This window comes from Gorilla gorilla, chromosome 3 (genome assembly GCF_029281585.2).
Source record: "Gorilla gorilla gorilla isolate KB3781 chromosome 3, NHGRI_mGorGor1-v2.1_pri, whole genome shotgun sequence".
Taxonomy (NCBI): domain Eukaryota; kingdom Metazoa; phylum Chordata; class Mammalia; order Primates; family Hominidae; genus Gorilla; species Gorilla gorilla.
Window position 1 is genome coordinate 121422213 of NC_073227.2, and position 20271 is coordinate 121442483.

The following is a 20271-nucleotide window of genomic DNA, read 5'->3' on the forward strand; positions in this document are numbered from 1 at the left end:
TATATGGCAAGATAAAAACTTAAAAATCATTTTCTGGCCATGTGCAGAGCTTAATGATATGTATGAAAATTGAATATAATATCTAAAATATCCTGGGAAGTAACTCCTAGGGATATTAGGTGACATTTTAAAAAATCTACTTAATTTATGATGTGAAGTTTATTTACTTAAAAAAAATCCATCAGATTACAGAATGAGCTAGTTACATTCATGCAGAAAGAAACATTTCTGTTTTTGAGACGGAGTCTCCCTCTGTCACTCAGGCTAGAGTGCAGTGGCACGTTCTCGGCTCACAGCAACCTCCACCTCCCGGGTTCAAGAAATTCTCCTGCCTCAGACTCCTGAGTAGCTGGGATTACAGGCGCGCACCACCATGCCTGGCTAATTTTTGTATTTTCAGTAGAGATGGGGTTTCAACATGTTGGTCAAGCCGGTCTCGAACTCCTGACCTTATGATCCACTTGCCTCGGCCTCCCAAAGTGCTGGGATTACAGGCATGAGGCACCACGCTTGGCCCAGAAAGAAACAATTTTATACTGAACCAGCATCACATCTCTACTGTACTTTAAATATAGAGCAAAGACCAATGCTCTATGCTCTATAGAAGTGTGAAATAGTGTCTTGCAAAAATGGACACAAAGACACAGAGCAGGAAACAAGGTTTATTTATTGTGCTTTCGCTTGAATTTTAAAATAAAAAGCATGCATTTTCTTTCCAATAGGAAAGTAAACACATTATTTTTATACTTGAACACTTGAACCTCAATGATAGGAAGAACTTGAATGTTTTATTTTACCTGAAAATAATTTTTCTCTAAAAACTAATGAACTTTAAAAGAATATTGAGTTCATGGTAGTAGAGACTTATGGTATGCAAATACATTCATAATTTACTAAAGTATTTCCTCAAAACCATGAGTTTCATTAACAAAAGTATTAAAGAAACACTACAAATGAGAGCTATATGAAAATGGTTATTCATTTTGTAGTAGAGGTTTACAACCTTTTTGCTGGTGATTGCGTCTTAAACAAAATAGTAAAATAGCCTTATCCTTTCTATTTATTCTCTACAGTACAGAACTCTATTCAGTGTATCAGTTTTGTTCAAATAATGAAAACACTATTTTGATGGAAGTTTTCACTAATCCCCCTTTGAAGGAGGACACTTAGTAAGTTTCTCATCTTCCATCCAAGGCCATGAAATTTGATCAAGGCAAGAGAATAAAACATAAATGCATGTCTTTCATGCCCATCATTTGCTAACAGAAACTACTATACTTATTTGTAATTTGACCTTTTTCATTTTCCAAACCTATTTCAATAAGTGGTTATCAGGTTAATATGATACATGGATACATGAATAGATAAAATATTTGCTTTCCTTCTCCACTGAACACAATGGGAAAACACTGTTTACTAATTTAATAACTTATGGCAGCTGATAGAATTAACTTGCAAATGTTCATCATATAGACTTCTCAGACTTAGCAATCAAGTTTCCAAACTCAGAAGAAATGGAAAAAAAAACAATTAAATGGCAATCAATCAAACAAGTGACACCAAGGGAGTCTTCGTATGAATGCCCCTAATGATAAGCAAGATCTAGAATTTGAACTGTGCCCATGGTTATTCTTAAGTGAACCTATAACTTAAGAAATAAATTCTGTACACCTTGAGATTAGTGTATCACTTATTTGAAGCCAAAGTCTACCTATCATACATTAGGCTTAAATATATACTGAGTAGTATGTATCTTTAGAAGAAATCTCAGCAAAATTCCAATCTTTATAGTTCAAATACAGTAATTTAGAACAATGTGACCAATTTATTCTTGCTAAAATTACTGGTGAGAATAATAATAAAAGGTTAGAATTATTTTCACCCCTCTGTTCTATGGGATAAGTACAAGCGTATTTTCTTAGGTCTCTAAAAGTAGAGGAAAGAAGATAAATACAGTTTTCAACTGTTTATAATTCCTCCAGAAAAAATTTGGCTTAGATTTCCTAGATAGAAAGCTTAATGGTGGGCACAAATTTTCAATAACATATGTTATAAATATTAATGTGAAGAAATTATCATACTTTAAAATAATTCCAAGTAATATTATTTTAAAATGACCTAAGAAAACATTTACATCACTTTCTCTCTTTGGTCCGATTTTGGCACCAAGAAAAATACACTGCGATTTTTTTATTACTCTCTATCTTTTACCTTACATCGTTGCAATCAGAGTTAGAAACATAACCAAAGAAATAAAAGATTGTCTATCTATTGTACTACATAAAACTATCCCATGTTACTAGATTTACTCAAGAAAGAGACACAATCCACTTCCACATTCAATGTAACTCATCTTTTTGCTGGTTTAAACAACTGTTAATAGCCAATGCTAAACTGGAGTACTTCTTAAAAACTTCTTACAAATACTTCTTAAAAAGTCCAGTTTTTCACTCAGCCACTCAGTAAAATTAATAAAATATTATCATTGTCCTTGTAAGATTGCTACTTAAAAGTCTCAAGTTGTAACAAATAGATTTTTAAAAAACCATAAAATGAGCACAGTTTAATGGTTATGTTATGATATTTTCCCAAGGGCAAAGCAACATTTCTAGCATAACACATCATGAATATACAACGGATTGTTTGAAAAAAGCCAAATGGAAATGATAAGGCATATTTTTTTTAGAGGTCAAATATTTTATATTTCCAAAGACACATGTCAGATGGTAAGACCAACCCTGAGGTTGTAGAGATAAAAATTCTTCCAAGTATAAACATATCTCTCTTTCTAGATAAAAATTTAACACAAAGGAGAGATTCATGACCACTTTAAATTATTTGAACTCAAAAGGATAAAGTCAGTGATAAAGGCAGGGTAATTAATGTCTTCTATTTATTACTGTAGCGCACAAAATGATTAGACTTGGAAAATAACAAAACTTACTTTTCTGATATCATCTAAAGTGTTAATCTCTGGAGACAAACCACCATGTACACACAGGAACTGTTGGTTCATCAGGGCAGCCAGGGGAAGGCAGTCAAAGGCATCCATACAGGCATCATATACGCGTTCTGAATACTTTATTTTACCTTTTAGAAGTGATTAAAAGAATACTTATGATTTATAGGCAGGATCATTTCACTGAAATAGTTTTGGTTTTTTGAGAAGTTTTCTTGCTAGGACTGTATTACTAACATAAAGGCACGTACTGCAAAATTCCAAAACATAATTAAGATTTTCTGAAAGTAACATATTAATCTTTTATATCTAGTATTTCCTGTTTTTGTCATTCATTAATTCATACTTTATAATTGTCATAACTTTTTGTATAGCAAGAGAATTTTTATATACATTCTGGCTATTTATCTGCAGATGTCTCACCAAAAAAATGTACATGAACAACTGGAAGACCAATAGGAAAACAGCCATAAAGCTGCTTGATATTCCTTAATGATTTTGTAGAAAAGCAGATGGCAAGACATTTCCTAAAGCTGTTTCTATCTTACTGCACATTGCTTTTCCCATGACTTATATCTAATGTTTTAAGAGGAGAAGTCTTTATGCTCCATTGAATATAGGACTAAATGAAAGAGAAAAATATTGATATGTATAGAGAGATTCCCTGCTCTTCCATTTAACTGTATTTATATATAAAACAAAAATGTAAGGTTTTATACCTTTGTAAGATTCAGTGAATAATAAGAAAAATTGTAAGGAGGAAAAAGAAATTGAAAAAAGCACTCCACACTCCTAGTGTCTATGTCTAAAGAATGACATCATCTTCAGTTTTATAAGATTCACTAGAAGCTAGTATTCATTTATTGGGTCCAAAACAGAGGCATAGGGTTGAATTTGCCCTCCATTTGCGTTTTTTGAGTAATGTGAGATTAATGAGTAGAATTATTGTTCCAAACAGTAGTATCCCTAAATCACTTGTTTCTTAGGATAAATTATATCAAATCTTAATTCAAATTCTTCAATCACTTTATAAAGAAGTTCTAATTTAAAAAGAACTTCTGAATTCTCATAAATGTCCATGCTTAGAAAGAAATATAGGATAATATGAAAGAGTGTCACTTTAAGTCTTTGACTTTAGGCAATAGATTATATTGTATGTATCTTATTATTTATTAAAATTACTTTTTAGCACATATAGTGTTAAAGGAAGGAGGGTGAAGTATACTTACATTCTTGTTTAAATGTGAAATACTCTGTTAGATGTCTACATTCATGATTTCCACGAAGTAAAAACAGTGTTTTGGGGTAGAGAATTTTCAAGGCCCACAAATACAGCACACACTGAGAAAAATAAAAATAATATAAAAATAAATATTTTTCCTTAATACTTATGCATTTCATTGCTCACATATCATAAAGACATGAATAAAATGTATTACCATGACCAAAAGTCCCCCAAAAGGCTGGAACTTAGTAGAGAAGATATTGACAATCAAATAGGAAACATTACTTTGGTAAAAAGCCAAGGTCCATCTACACCTAAAACATACATACACGCACTGAGGATCATATACCACAAGAAAATGATGGATTACGTATGGTCAACAGAAGGAGAATTATGTGACCTGAGGAGAGTGGGAGTTTAAAAAAAATGGAAGGGAAGAAACTTAACTAAAATATACTAGAAATAAAAATATACTGGTTTAAAAAGATGAGAAGAAATACTGCTATGTGTAGTGAGATTCCCTGACCTTCAATTTAATTAAATAGATACATAAATCAAAAACTTCAGATTTATATACCAAAGACACTGATAGAAAAGACAAGATGTTGGGAGAGAAGAAGGCAGGGAGCTAGAGATGGGGAAAAGTAATAGAAAATAGAGACGCAGTTCAAGTTAGGCTGAGCTTGTCAATGCTTTGCCTCCTCATTTTGTCGTACTTTATCTTTCCAATTTTTCCATTTCTGTTACCTGATTTTTAAAAATAATTAGCTTTATAAAGAGAAGTGACTTTATTTTACTTATTAATCATTAATCATATTGTACTAAAAGCTACAGGATACATTTGATATACCTTAAAATTCTCAACTTAGTTACTTGGGCATTGCAGTCTGTAAAAATGATGGTCAATTATGCATTCACCAAGTTGGGGATACATCTACATTTGACACAGCCTTCCTGGAATGAGCATTAAGTCAACTGGAATATTCAAGTATTAACATCAGTAATTTGTTATCGTCAACTGACATTTGTTAAGAATCCATAGGGAACAGAAAATCAGGCTTTGAAAAACAAGTATGCCCTTTTATCCTCGTAAAACCTGTATTCCCAAAGTGAAGCTAAGAAGATATAAAAACTACAAAAATATTGAGACAAGTCTAATTCTGGTTACTAAAATCTGAAATCAAAATCAATGAGATTTATACATTAATAATTGGCTTTCCAATACAGTAGATATCCTGGATAATATCTGTAGGGAAAAGCTGCTGACAATTTATTTGTAGTACTACTTGTAAACAGTAATCATCTCTCTTAGCTTATATGATAATTTATGAAATGAGTGAGAACTAATTATGTTTGACTATACAGCACAAGTTTTGGAGAAAATACTAATTATCAGAACAAATGTTTATTATTTTGTTGTTCAAGCAAGATATTATCTCTATGTAATTATGATTGAAATAAACAATAGGTTGACATTAAATTATATATGTTACTTTAAGTTTCTAATTACCACTTTCTGATTATAGTTATTAGGTAAAGTTCATGTGACTAATGATATTAATACGTCTGAAAAGTTGACCAAATGGCCTGTACAAGCGATCCTTAAAGCATCATGATCTGTTGACGTATGTAAAGTTTCCTGTTACCTCAGTGAGTAGTCCGGTAGCTTAATGAGTCTCTGCTACAGATCAGGTTTTATAGCTGTACTTACATGTTTCAATAAAAAGAGTTTGTATTACTCAAGCTTATCTCACATTTCAGGGAAGATATTCATAAACTATTATTAATGTCAATGGGAGGACTGTCCCCAATTTAAAATGTCTAAGGCTGTACCTTAATCTGAAAGTAATATATGTATTTTTCCAAATTGGTCGTTAATTTAGGATGTCTAGTTTGGAATATGAATGGATATGAAAACGCCTTTAAAAATACATTTGCATGTTGAAATTGCTATTTTGAATATATTTCATTTATATGCTGGGGGAGAGAATACATGTTCTGAAGGCACTTAGGCTACTTTTTTAAAGTTTTTTTTTTCTTTAAGAAAAGTATAATATATCCAGTGAAACGTCCATAACTCAAATCACAGATTAATTAATTTTTACACAAATCCCATGAAACCACTACCCAGATCCAGTTACATTTCAGCATTCAGATGGCTCCTTTCAGCCTCCTCCTAGTCAATATTCTTTTGGAAATGTCATTATAATTCTGACTTCTTTAGATTAGTTTTGCCTGTAACAATTTTTTTTAAGGCAAAGTTCTACTTCTCCAATTAAAATCTAAACTGGAACTTTGTAACCCCACTCAAATACCACTAGAGGAATCACATTCTAGGACCCACATTTTCTTTTTTTGCTATCTATTAAAGACCTTTTTCTGACATTAGCATGTGGCTTTATCCCATCCAGTCTTAATTACCATAGTTCTTTCATAACTGAAACCTCAAAGTGGGATATATAAATGCATGATGCTAAATATTTCTATCCTATCTATTTACATCTTTTAAATGATGCAACATACATGTAATATCCCTGATTATTTAATGGATGTAAAGTACCTAGTATATGACAGGAGTTGAGGAAATATTAGTTCCTTTTCTGTAAATGAAGAAGGAAAGAAAGGAGGGAGGGAGGCAGAGAAAGGAAGGAAGGGAGGGAGGAAGGGAGGGAGAGAGGGAGGGGAGAGAAACAGGGAGACAGAATGAGAAATAGAAGGCAGAGAGAGAGAGACAGAGAGAGAGAGAGAGAGAGAGAGAGAGAATATAACTCAATTTCTAAATTCTTAGCTCAAAATACCCTAAAAATAAGTCTTCTTTTCACATTTTATTTCCTTCTCCCCTGTGACAAGAATAAAATATCTTCCCAAACATTGACTAAAACCACAAATGCAGCCAATATGGAAGAAGTGGCATGGTAAATGAAAGGGCAAGGGTGGACTGGAGGTGGAGCCCTGCCAGCATTCTCCCTCAACATCTGGTGGGAGAGAGCTGCCAAGTACAACACTGTCTTGCCGGCAACTATTTTACCATCTAAAGCTCTAACATTCTGAAGAACTGAAGATCTTCAGCAAATCATAACCTGATAGTTTTTTAAAAAAGGGAAGTCTCTTGTAAAAAAAAATCACAATCAATGAAAGCAATGAAATACAATTAGTTAATTGTTTATTTTTGTCTATGTGGTATCAGATGGCTAATTTGAATCAAATTTTCAGTGAATTAATTGGTTAAGGTAGAAACAAAGGGCTGTGTTACACTGGCCTTTTCTGCATGGTGAGATGTAAATGAGGTGCGCTAATCACTTCAACTGGACCCCTATTGTCTTTCTATTCTGACTCTTAATTAAACAAATATTTACACTTTAAGGTTAGTTTAGGTTACTCAATATGAAAGATGGAGCATCCTCTATTTTTAAAATTAATTTTTTGCCACAGACATAGCTTTCTCCTGTTTAATTTTCTCATATCTTCCCCAATGAAGCAGCACTAAGAATATAATTTTCTTCGTTAATTGGTTCACTGATAATAATAGTGCAATGATTTACTTTGTAATTTATGCTTTTAATGATAAGTAGTCTTGAAAATTGCATAGAGAAGTAAAGAAGGATGTAAAAGAGGAAGCAAGGAAGTAAAAAAGAAAATGGACAGCTTTAGGTACATATTAACCAGCTCTTTAAAGTAACTACTCGTACTGTGAAACATTCCAATCAAAAGTGCTGCCTCTCGATCATCAGAAAACTAAGTAAAGGATTTGCATCAGTTGGGAAAAGATCCAAACTCCTGAAATATCAAATGTAGCTCCTCTAAGACATCACTTGCCTGGTCTGACAAGCATGTAGACAGGCAGCAGTGGAAGAGCAATGCACTATATAGACGACTGGCTACAGGGAGACAGCCAGGCAATTTCTTCCTCATGTCTGTGGCATTACTCTGTCACCTAACATCTCTTGTTGTGCCACTTGCTTGTTATTCTCAGGCAGAAGCATGGAACATTGTCTGGTTTGCTGTGGTTCATTCTGGTCTACGAATTCACAGCTAATAAACACAACACCTCTTCACACTTAAACTTGCTTGAGGCCTGGAGTTGAGATCTGGATCTAAGTTGAGAAGCCAGCTCAAGGCAGTGTAGTGCAAAACGGCTAGAAAGGGAGTTTGAGGAAGTGAATAGAAGGAAACAGCTGTGCATGCCTCTGTTTGCAATTCTAAGTTTTTCCTTGTGTTCTCAGAGAAACACACTCAGCCACAGACCTATATATACACATGTGCTTGATCAAAGAGTTTAGGTACTGTAATGCAATCATCGGCAAGAGCAGTATTTGGTGTAAGACAAATTATTACTCAAAACAAAATTACCTCTTTCATCACTACTCAAAAGCTTGCTTGTCTTATTTGGGCTAACTTTGTGGGAAATGATTTCTAATTTTGGCAAAGGAGAAGACTGGGGTGGGGGTAATGCATAAAATGAGCTCTATGTACTGCCCAGAGCACATTACCTAGTGCTTATAAATATACCCAGCAGAGACTGTTTGAAATCTGAAATTATCCTTCAAAGCTGACTTGGTAAAAATTAAACTGAAGTGCTCCCCTTTGCCCAGAGGATAGCCAAAGGAGAATACCTGCAGTGGAGCCCTGAATTATTGAGATGAATTGAGATCCTTTTGAAGCCTGTTAGGATAATACACGCTGGAAAACTGAGCTCTTATTTTAGGATTTTTCTTAAAACAACAGTATCATACTCACAGGGAACATTGTATATCTAATGCTTTGATCTTCAGATTATATAGATAGGGAGAAGGCTGTGTGTACGTTTGTTCATGCATGGGTGAATATAATAGTGTGTACCAGTTTCTGCATTACTGATTTTTTTTTTCGTGGTGCTTTGTGGTACATGTAATGAATATACTATGGCGAAGGCCTGGGGTTAGTAGAAGAACACAGGCTTTGAATCCCAGCACTGCCATTTACCACGTGTGACCCCCGAGCCTCAGTTCCTGCACTCATAAAAGGAACGTATTTACATGTTCCTTCCAAAACTGTCAAGAATAAATGAGGTCATTCAAACCATTGAAACAACAGCATTTACAACATGCTAACAATGTCAGTTTCCTTAATCCACAATAAAAAATCCTTAAAGTATTTTCAGAAGGTACATTTTATATAAATGTCCATGCTATTTTACATACGATATCAATGAGCCATTCCAAAGCCTCTCAAAGGTCACAGTCTAATCAAAATGGAACATTTCACATATGAGTCATTTTGTCATTTTTGTATGTATGTGGCAAGTCCCTGGGTTGTAGTCTCAGACTCTTGAAGTTTAATTAAAGAGCTGTTTTTGAAGATGAGGACTCCAATACATGCATCTTAGAACTTTTAAATGCCCCATAATTCCTACACTTCATATGTCACCAACATCCAGTTTGATCCTTTGCTTGAATTTCAAAAGGAGCATACTAAACAAAACATAGCAAATTTCATAGTTCAAATATCTAGATTAATTGTAGACTTTAAAAAAATCTGCTGAGGAACAAATTAGTAAACTGCTTCTTGACATCTTTTTTTCTTTTTTTTCCTTTTTCTTTTTTTTTTTTTTTTTAAGATGGAGTCTTGCTCTGTCGCTAGGCTGGAGTGCAGTGGCACGATATCGGCTCACTGCAACCTCTGCCTCCTGGGTTCAAGCGATTCTCCTGCCTCAGCCTCCGGAGTAGCTGGGACTACAGGCGCATGCCACCATGCCCAGCTAACTTTTGTATTTTTAGTAAAGATGGAGTTTCACTATGTTGGCCAGGATGGTCTGGATCTCTTGACCTCGTGATCTGTTTGCCTCAGACTCCGAAAGTGCTGAGATTACAGGCTGAGCCACCACACCCGGCAACATCTTTACTTAAAAAAAAAACAATTCTAAAATGCTCTAATTAGAAAAAGTTTAGAAAATTTCAGGTGGTTTGAGGACAGAGATTCAGAAGCCCGCACTCTTCAAGAAAAAAAACAAAAAAACACAAAGGTAAATAAAGAACAATAAGATTAAAGAATATTATCCAAAGATGGAGTTGGTGGCACAAAGAAGGAAAAGTCCAACTATGCTAGCTGTTACTCAAGCCACACATGATGTAGTATCGTACTTTATTATAAAATTAATAAGCAAGTGTTGTGGCCTTTGATTACCTTTAGAAAGATAGGAAGTTGTGAAAAGTCACAAATGTTATAATAAAAAAAATTTCCAACGTAGCACAACATCATTTGACTGACAAAAAAAACCACTCCAACATGATAGTCTTGGGATTTCCTCACTTAGAATGCAAGCTTCAAGGAAAGTAGGATGCCTATTTCATTCATCCTGAAAAACTTTATTAGGAGTGCTACAAATGTTAAATGAATAAGATGAATTTAAGAGTTACTAAAATAATTTTTAAAATATTCACTTAGATTCTACATAACCCAGGACAGAATACAGGTTTGCACACTTTGTAATCTGAGCACTTCGGGAGGTCAGGGTGGGAGAATTGCTGGAGCTAAGGAGATGGAGACCAGCCTGGGAAACTTCGTAAGACCCTGTCTCTACTAAAAATAAAAATTAACTGGGCATGGTGGTGTGTGCCTGTAGTCCCAGCTACTTGGGAGGCTGAGGCGGGAGGATCACTTGAGACAGGTAGATTGAAGCTGCAGTGAGCTATGACTGTGCCACTGCAGAGAATGAAGCTACAGTGAGCTATGACTGTGCTACTGCATTGTAGCCTGGGTGACAGAGGGAGACCCTGTCTCATTTAAAAAGAGAGAAAGAGAGAAAGAGAGAAAGAAAGAAAGAAAAAGAAAGAAAGAAAGAAACAGAAAGAAAGAAAGAAAACATTCTATATAACCCTAATTCAAGGAGAAGAGCAGAAATCCTTGTCCTCCCATTGCTGTTCATTGCCTACCACAGTCTTCCTTAATCCTGGCCACATACGAAATCACCTATGGCCATATCAGCAAACTGTGGCTCAAGGGATACAAGTTGAAGGAATTGGGCCATTTCTGGGAAACATCCTTAAACAAGAAGATTTACCCTTCTCTTTCTCCCTTTCCTCCTTGTTGAATATTATGTGGAGAAATGATGGTTGAAGCTGATGTAGCCATCTTGGGTTACTAGTTTGTCTGTGGAATGAGGCCATGAAAATCAGAGCAAGAAAGCAGATGGAGCCTAGGCCCTGGCACCACGCTGTGCCACACCAGTCTTGGCTTGCTGTCTATGGGCTTTTACACACAGAAAAATATCTATCTTGTCCAAACCACCATTATGTAGGGGTTTTGTTTTGTTGTTGTTAATCCCGGCAGACACCAGTCCTAATGTGATATAAAGGTCTTACAAAATTAGTACTCAATTGCTTTTCCATCAGTTAAGCTGGTCAGGCTGGCCCCAAGAACAAAAAAACAAGGTTAGCAGAGTTCACTAATTTCTTCCTCTGTACTTTTGCTCACTTTAATTTCCTTCCCAGCTAAAACTTACTTGTTCTTTGATTCAGTCTTCCCAAAACATGTGTGCTCTCAATATTCCTTCACTTTTCTCTAATCCAATCACACTTACTATTTTGTATCTCCTTTATCACAAGGTTTTAATAATCCATTTAAATTACTGACCTCTGGATAATCACATATTCCAGGCTTCTGATTCTAAACAGATTTTTATGGTTCTGTTTTGCAACGTAGATTTAGGTTTCTAGAGAGCAAGAATGTATGTTACATTTCTTTAAATTCCTCACAGTCCTATTCATGGTGCATATACATTTTATATGCTTGACCATACTTGTTTATCAAATGGAGGAAATACCAAGAATTTAACTTCTCTTTTGGGATTTATATACCATCACCACTCCTTCTTCCGTCATCATCACCAGGAATAATTAAGAAATCTGTGATCTTTAAATGCAGACGGTATTATTATGTTGGCGGAAATACATATATGTCTACATAAACTTTTCTGTGTCTGCGTGTAGTCAGTGACTAAAGGTGAATTAAATAACCGAAAAATAAAACTGATATAATTGTATAAACAAAAGCTGTTTAAGGATGACATGCTTTTCAACCTTAAATATCCCTTTAGCAAATAAAACACTGTAATAAAAATTTTGAAATATAGAATGTTTTTCTATGATTATTATGAATATATGATGTTGGTGTGAGACAATAATGTTGATTTCTCTCTTTAATTAAGAATAATCATTTTCCTTTTTAATGATCTCTTTTGATAGCCCATGTCAGCTACTATACATGAGGTCTGATTCTTTAAAACTTATTCAATTTCAAACCATTTCTTTCAATAAATTATTTATTAACACACCGTGTTAGGACCAGAAGAACAAAGATATGAATAAAACAAGGTCTCTGCCTTTATTTTGAATGTAGTTTTACTTACCTAAAGCAGATGCAGATGGGAGGCTGTGGAAGAACCTCTATTCAAAGGTTATCTGTTTTGTTTTAATTAATGACTTTGACAAATTACCCTAGTTAGATGACAGGTGCCAAAAAAGACAAAATATAGCAGCTGTAAGTGAACTCACACATACACAACTACAGACAGAGACACATGCAGTTTGCTATCAATTTACAAAGGTAAGTTACTGTCTCACAATTATAAGGCATAAACATGCAAATACATTCCTGCTTATTTGATCAACATTGATTAGTTCTTTCAATGGAAAATGGAATTATTTATTGTAAAGCAAAACGTAATTTTTTAAAATTTGCAAATATATAAAATGTACAAAAGGCAAAATCTTACTATTTACCATTTTTTGGCATCTCTATTAAAAAATATGGGAATCACGCCGGGCATGGTGGCTCACGCCTGTAATCCCAACACTCTGGGAGGCCGAGGTGGGCGGATCATCTGAGGTCAGGAGTTTGGGATTAGCCTGGCCAACATGGTGAAACTCCATCTCTACTAAAAATACAAAAATTAACTGGGCATGGTGGTGGGTGCGTGTAATCCCAGCTACTCAGGAGGCTGAGGCAGGAAAATGGCTTGAACCCAGAAGGCAGAGGTTCTGCTCACTAGCAGAGATCACGCCACTGCACTCCAGCCTGCGCGACAGAGCCAGACTCCGTCTCAAAAACAAACAAACAAAAAACACATGGGAATCAACTGAAAATATAATATGTAATATCCTATGAATTAAGTGAATTAAATTTCATTGTTAGAGGTTTCCATAAGGCAATAACATTTACTGCTTTTATTTTTTTGAGATACTGTTAATCCATAACTGAACAGCAAAGAAGCATGATGTAGACTTACTTCGATACTGAAGTACCCTCTGTCAACATAGTCCCCTAAGAAGAGGTAGCGAGTGTTGGCAGGAGATCCCCCGACTTCAAAGAGCTTCATCAAATCAAAGAATTGTCCATGAATGTCCCCACAAACTGAAAGAAACAAAATTCATTTTGTGGTCATATTATGTTAGGACTTTAAATTAAATAATAAAATCACAAAATTTTAGAGCCAGAATTAATTTCAAGTTTATCTGAGCCAAAACATTCTTTTGCAGAACAAGAAATACGACAGAAAAGCTAAGTATTTTGCTCACGTTTCCAAATTTAATTAGTGGCAAACTTGGCTCTAATGTCTGAGTCCACTAGTATATAGATTAACTAAAAACAAAAAAAAAAAAAGAAGAGAATAATAACAATAACGGCTATCATTGTGCACTGAAAAATTCTTTATGAGATGCTGCCAGGATGTTTACACACATTTTTTAATGTAACCCTAAAAATGCCATGAGATATGTTTTCATTTTGCAGGTAAAAGATGACACCAAAGAATGGTTCAGGAATTTGGCATAATCTATGTACAACTGAGGTCTGAATACATGGCCACTACACATTACTGCCTCCTGAAGAGAAAGAAATGTAGATATGTATCATAAAACCTGCATTTCACTGAATCTAGAATGTTATCCATTATAAGACACATCATTAGTTTACGTACCACTAAGGCAAAAAAAAAAACAAAACCTCCAATTAAACAAATTATAAAGGAGCATTTTTACAAAATGTTAAAGTGAAAAAAACTACAAGTATTAAAAGCTGTGAAACATAATACAAAAAAATTACTGGGAATTGGTATTTCTTAACATTCTCACTTTCTCTTTTAAACCAACTTTCTTGGAAGAGCTATTTTGTCTCTTTTAAAAACTCACTTATTTAATACTTATTTCGTTTCTACTTTCAGAACTCTAAAAATAATATTTTTATCTCTATTATACAGATAATGAAATAATATAGCTTAGAGAGGTTATGTGGCTTGGTAGGGTCACTCCTAAAAATAAATGACCCAGGGCTTAAATTCAGATTCACCTGATCCAAAGCTTTTCCTGTCAGCCACCACATTATGGTATCTTTGATATTTTTATATATTTATACTAATATATATGTGTGTATGTGTATATATATTGTGTAATATTTTAAAAATTTTGTGCTTGAATGGTGAACATGATGTGGCTGCTTCTGCAACACTAAGAGTTACACAGAATGAACGCATTCGTGAATAAGAAATCAGGAGGCCAAAAGTAGATCTTAACACATTATATCCTGCAATTACAAGCAAGTTATTAAAATGTTTTAAATTTTATTTCCTTACTTGACAAAAGATCATAGAAAAAAAGAGTCAAGTGGGTTCAATGATGAAATAATTATAAAACAATGAAATAAAAATGTTACATGCTATAAATTCCTGTCTTTACTGTCAAGAATTAGCTACTAAGAACCCACAGCACTATAAGCATGAAGTAGGTACAGGTGGATTCCATTTTAGAATGTCTGCACTTGGCAATCTTAAATACTAACAAAATGGCTGTAAATAACAAGGATCTTTAACTACTAATGCATCCCTTTGGTAGACTCCAATCATATAGCTTCTTCCCTCTCTTGAGCATGAGATACACAGTAGAAACACCAGAAACATATTCTTCCGTTTTTGAGAAAATATGTTTTAAAACATAGTTTATAAATAATTTTTTTATTCTTAGAGCTGAGCAAATAAACCCATATTCTGAGGCATTGAGAAGTTGGTTTGTGAGAGACATATGTGCTTTTTTGTAATCACATGTGATATTTAAACCAAGGGGGAATAAATAGAGAACACTGGATGGGATGGTCCAAGCACTGGCAGGCATGGATGCCAGTACCTGCTCTGGGGACTTCCACAGCTATAACTGGAGCTGTAAAAACTAACATAAATAGTAAAACACTTCTTAAAACTTTTATATATTTTATATATGTGTGTATATATAATAAGATATGAGCATAATAATTTTAAAAATATCCATCTTAAAACCTTAATTAGCACATTTTTGTTACCAAATTTTTAAATAGGCAAGGATAAAGCTTATTAGCTAACAAGTAATAATATAATTACTCTTCTACCTATGTATCTATTATTGAAATTATAGTTGGCATGGATTACTCATCACAAGCACCACTTTCTCTCAAATTGTAGGAAACTTTATATCTGTCATACATATGACATGTTTCAAACCAAAAATTACAAAACAGAAAATATATTGCTGGAAACCATGCCTTCACGTGCCCTCCATTAGGTTTGAAAGTTGAAGGAAGGAACTTCAAGGAAACAAATTATGAAGCAAGACATTTCCTTGCAACTAATTTTATGCAGCCCTTCACATATCAATGGGTGTGACGCTGATACTTTGTATAGCTCATGTCTTGCTACTGGCTCTCTCCCTCTCCTTGCTGCCTAACAGAGAGGTGAGGGTCAAACATTTGTAAGTTAAGCTCAGGGACAACAGGAAGCCAAGTGAGGGGCTAAGACATAGGCTTCAGACATTATTTGGAATCTCTATGGCAAGTTTAACAGTCATATTTTAGGCTGTTATTAAAACATCCCCAAGACAAAATGGTTAATCAAAGGCATTAGAGGCGGTGTGGGGTATCATTTAAAGGCCTAGTCTCTGGATCCACACTACCGAGGCTCCAACCCTTGCTGTATTACTTACTATCTGAGTGAACTTGGACAATTTACTCAACTTCTCTGAGCTTCAAATGTATTTATCTATAAAATGGGGGTGATACTGGTACCTTACATTATTGGGCTATTGTAAGAATTAAATGTGTTAATATCGTAACAAGCTTAGAAGAGTTTCTGGAGTCTAATAAGAATTTAACAGATGCTGTATCAAAATGGCATTTCAAAATGGCTGTATTTAAAATGTCAAGGTCCCAGACAGAATAGAACTCTGGTGCTTGGAGGTGGGGGGAATAAGGAGTGGAAGGCATTCTGGAGACATTCTAAAGCATCTTCTTCCTTTCTCTCCCCCTTCTAGCTTCTTGTATCTCTTTTACTCTTCCATTTTAATTCCTGGCCATGTCTGAAGATTCAAGGATAATTGATTTTTACCTCTGTATATGTAAATGACATAAATACCAAGACATTAATTTAGGTTGTAAACTGCGGGTTAGGCATTAAGCAGTTATAGCCACTAACATACAACTGAAGCATAATCTGGCAGCCAGAACGAAAAACAAATGTCTCTAGACAATGCAAACATTATAAGGATATTTTTCTTTTGCTTAAGTATAGAAGTACATTATCATGAATTTAGTTTTACAAAAACAAAATTAATCTCTTCTTCCTGGTCTATAATAACTTTGTGATAAGAGATAATCTCAATGATTTACAGTATCACTGCAGTAATTGGATTTTGGCTTGATGATATAAAATAGAAAAAAGTAATTGCTGTAAACTCTGCATGGAAAACAAAATACCCTGAAATCTAGTTACACATATCATCACACTGTCGCTGACTTTACCTTAGAATAGCCATAGGTCTGCTATAGAAAGACCACCTATCATAATGTTCAGTAAAGGAAAATGACGTGCATATAATCACAGAAAAATTCAAAGCCCAACAAAACAGTAACTCAAAATAAAACATAATGGAAAAAATGGAGGTATTTTCTTCCTCGAATTTTCATAGGCTACCTTCCTTTCATCCATAAAGTCTCACATACACGTCACATGCTCAGTAAGGTCTTTCTTGACCATCCTGTACAAAGGAGCAAACTCCCTCCACTATCGTCCTTTACTTTCTTCACAGTAATTATGTCACAATTAGCATTATCTAGTTGATTTATCTGCATGCTTGTTTCTTCTCTGATTCTTCCCACTGAAATATAACCACTGCTAAGCTGGATAACTTGTCAGTCTTGTCCGCCATATCCCCAGTGCCTAGACACTTGTGTGCCCAGGAGGCACACAAGAAACACCTGCTGTGCTAGGATTCTTCTATTGGGCCTACGCTATGCTTAATTTGAACATCCTCAACTAAGAGGCCAGAGATTTTGAGATACCCTTGTGATTGATAGAGATTGACAAGTTTGTGGAGTTTGCTTTGATGGAAACCAAAGGCCTTCAACTTATCTGAGATTGTGCTTATTTTAAGCCTTTAAGTCACAGGTTTCAATACAGTGTGCAGCAAGTCTGGGGTAGAATGTGGAACCTCCACACATCTTATGGTTGTTTTCCCACCTAACTCTACATCAGAACCACTTGGAGAGGTTTTGAAACTATAGATTTATGGGCCCTGAATCAGAATCTCCAGAGATGCAGATTCACTAACAAGCTCTTGGATCTATCCTTACCTATTCAGTATGACTAAATACACCTATGCTTTTGAGCCTCTCACAGCACACACAGCCTTCATTCTGCGTACTAGTATGGTCCCCCTCACAGGGCCTATGTGTGGAGGAGATGAACACTGGAAAGGCAACCTCTTTCATTGCTCATTCTAGGTTGCTGTGAGATTAGGACTTCACTATTATATGAAAGAATCATAAGTGATTGATGGCATCTAGGAAGGAGGGATGAACCTGACAAGGCTGATAACACCACATGTCTTTGGGTATTTCATTGTATTTATTGCTCAGGCCTTGGATATTTCAGCTGTAAGATAAGGGATTTATCCTTAAGTCCTATTATCTCATTCACCGTTTTGATATCAAATTTCAGGAAGAAAGTGGTCAACACACAAAAGTATCCAGGAGGTACCCAAAAGGATGGAGGGTGGGCCCATGACATCACACAGAGTAAAGGCTTGCCTGGCTATAATATTCACTTACTATTGGTCCCCATCCTCCACCTTCTTGGTTACCCAAGATACTGGTGTCCAAAGAGCAGCACAATATGCCAATGCCAACTGATGATACAAGCTGTCTGCTTGGTTGCTCAGGGCCCCCAAATCCTCAGGAGGCTAGGTCCTTTTTTCTTCTACTTTACTTGGCCTTGACAGCACTTCTTGAACAACCAGGCTCTGACAATTTTTTTGCCCTTAAGGCAAGTTCACACTTAAATGCTTCCCACATTCTCCTGGCTTCCCATTATTTGCTTCCTATTCCTAATTAGAATGCTGGTGGGTGGGGTACCCAAATACTTATGATGTTTAAAAAGCATCAAAAACATAGATGCACAATACAAGTATTTAAAACACTCCTAGCGCTCTATGAAAATATCCATTCATCTGGCTGAATATTCCAAAAATTGTATTATGTCTTCAGCAGGTTATTAACAGAACTGTATATACTTATGTCAGAAATTTAGAGAGTTATAGCATTTAACAAAATGAACACATTAAATATATTGAAATAAAACATAAGTTTATTTTTCTGGAGCATTACTATTCATATCTGTTAGCAACCTGATATGACACAAATATTGATGGCTATTTTCCCTGTGAGAAATAACCTGTCATTTGTTTTGTACTGGAAAAGTAAGAACTATCAGATACACTGAGCTGTTTAATCTATTTGGTGCAATTAATCTAATATAATCTATCTTGGTAATTTCCCTAAGTCGGGTCACTCAGCAGTTCTGAATATGGCTAATCTAAACAAACGGTGGCAAGAGTGGCCAATATCCTGTGATGTTTATACACTATCACTTATCTCTTTCTATCAGAAAACACATATCTTCTGCCTAAATAATCAACTACTAATTAAGGCCTAAGCAAACAATTACTTTTGCGTAACTGCCTTTTAATATTGCTTCCTTCCCTCCATTAGCCCATTTTAAGCAAAACTTTATGGGAAATAATTTTCACAAAGGAGTGGTGCCAAAGACTTTTGATCTAAGTTGAAGCATTTTGAGGTTTGAAATAGGAACAGAAAAATAACATGCAGAAAGTATTTGTCTTTATTTCTTAGGGAAAGGAAGAGCTTCCCCCCACCCCAATATCACTGTTGGAAAGCTATAAAGCTTTGAAATCACAGGCATGGGGGTTCAAGTACATACAAACAAAAACATAAACATTAATGTGTGTGTCTATGTGTGTGTATAAAGCCACCCATCACAAAGGAGGAATTCAGAGACTAATGGGCGGCGTGGTAGTCCAGGAGTCATTAAACAGAAGTTCAGGACTTTACTCACTGTAGATTACAGCAAAGTAGTGCTGATGAGAGAAAAATAAGAACCAAGGGCAGTGACAAGGGACTCTTTGTAGTTAGCTGAGTAAGCTCTTGCAATACACAAACTGAACAATGAATCAGTCACGGGGCGAGTCTAAGAATCCCTAAAACCAGTGTGCTTCTAAGTAGAGAAGATAATAGCCAGCATATTGAGGACAAAGAAGCCTTTGAGAATAGAATCTTGGCAAAGGAGAGAGGACAAGTCAGAAGGATAAACATGACCAGAACCAAGCATTTGCCTTGGATCTTCTGTTCAGAGAGATGCTGGTAGCTCTTTAATGAGAAGGGATAGGTGTTCAAAACAAGAACCAATCTTGTTTTATATAAGTGTTAGGTATGCAAGTCTAAATAAATTTAGCAAATCTACAAATAAATATATATTATAATTTGATTATTTTTTCAAGGAATTATATTGTTTCTAAGTTCATACTGGCAATTAAATTATTGCATTAGAGAATGTAAACCAAAGTAGATAATACTGAACACCTTAGGGTAAGGTTTCGCTATAAGAGCTATACAAATAATAGCTTGAAAAGAACTCTAATATAACTGTCACCCTGAATAGAAGATACAAAACTAACGTAATATAAAATATATATTTTCACATAAAATTACTCAACAATATCTTTCACTTAGTGCAAAG

General features: G+C 34.9%; 1 protein-coding gene across 3 annotated transcripts in view; it reads right to left on the minus strand.

Annotated features, from left to right (window-relative positions):
* PPP3CA (protein phosphatase 3 catalytic subunit alpha) overlaps positions 1 to 20271 on the minus strand; it is a 324214-nt gene that overhangs the window by 71836 nt on the left and 232107 nt on the right. For all 3 annotated transcript variants that reach the window (XM_055385444.2, XM_004040196.5, XM_004040195.5), the window contains exons 3-5: positions 13450 to 13574; positions 4189 to 4300; positions 2945 to 3090 (exon numbers count right to left, since the gene is read on the minus strand). In XM_055385444.2, the coding sequence (XP_055241419.1) occupies positions 2945 to 3090; positions 4189 to 4300; positions 13450 to 13574 (383 nt within the window). The remainder of the gene's footprint in view (positions 1 to 2944; positions 3091 to 4188; positions 4301 to 13449; positions 13575 to 20271) is intronic.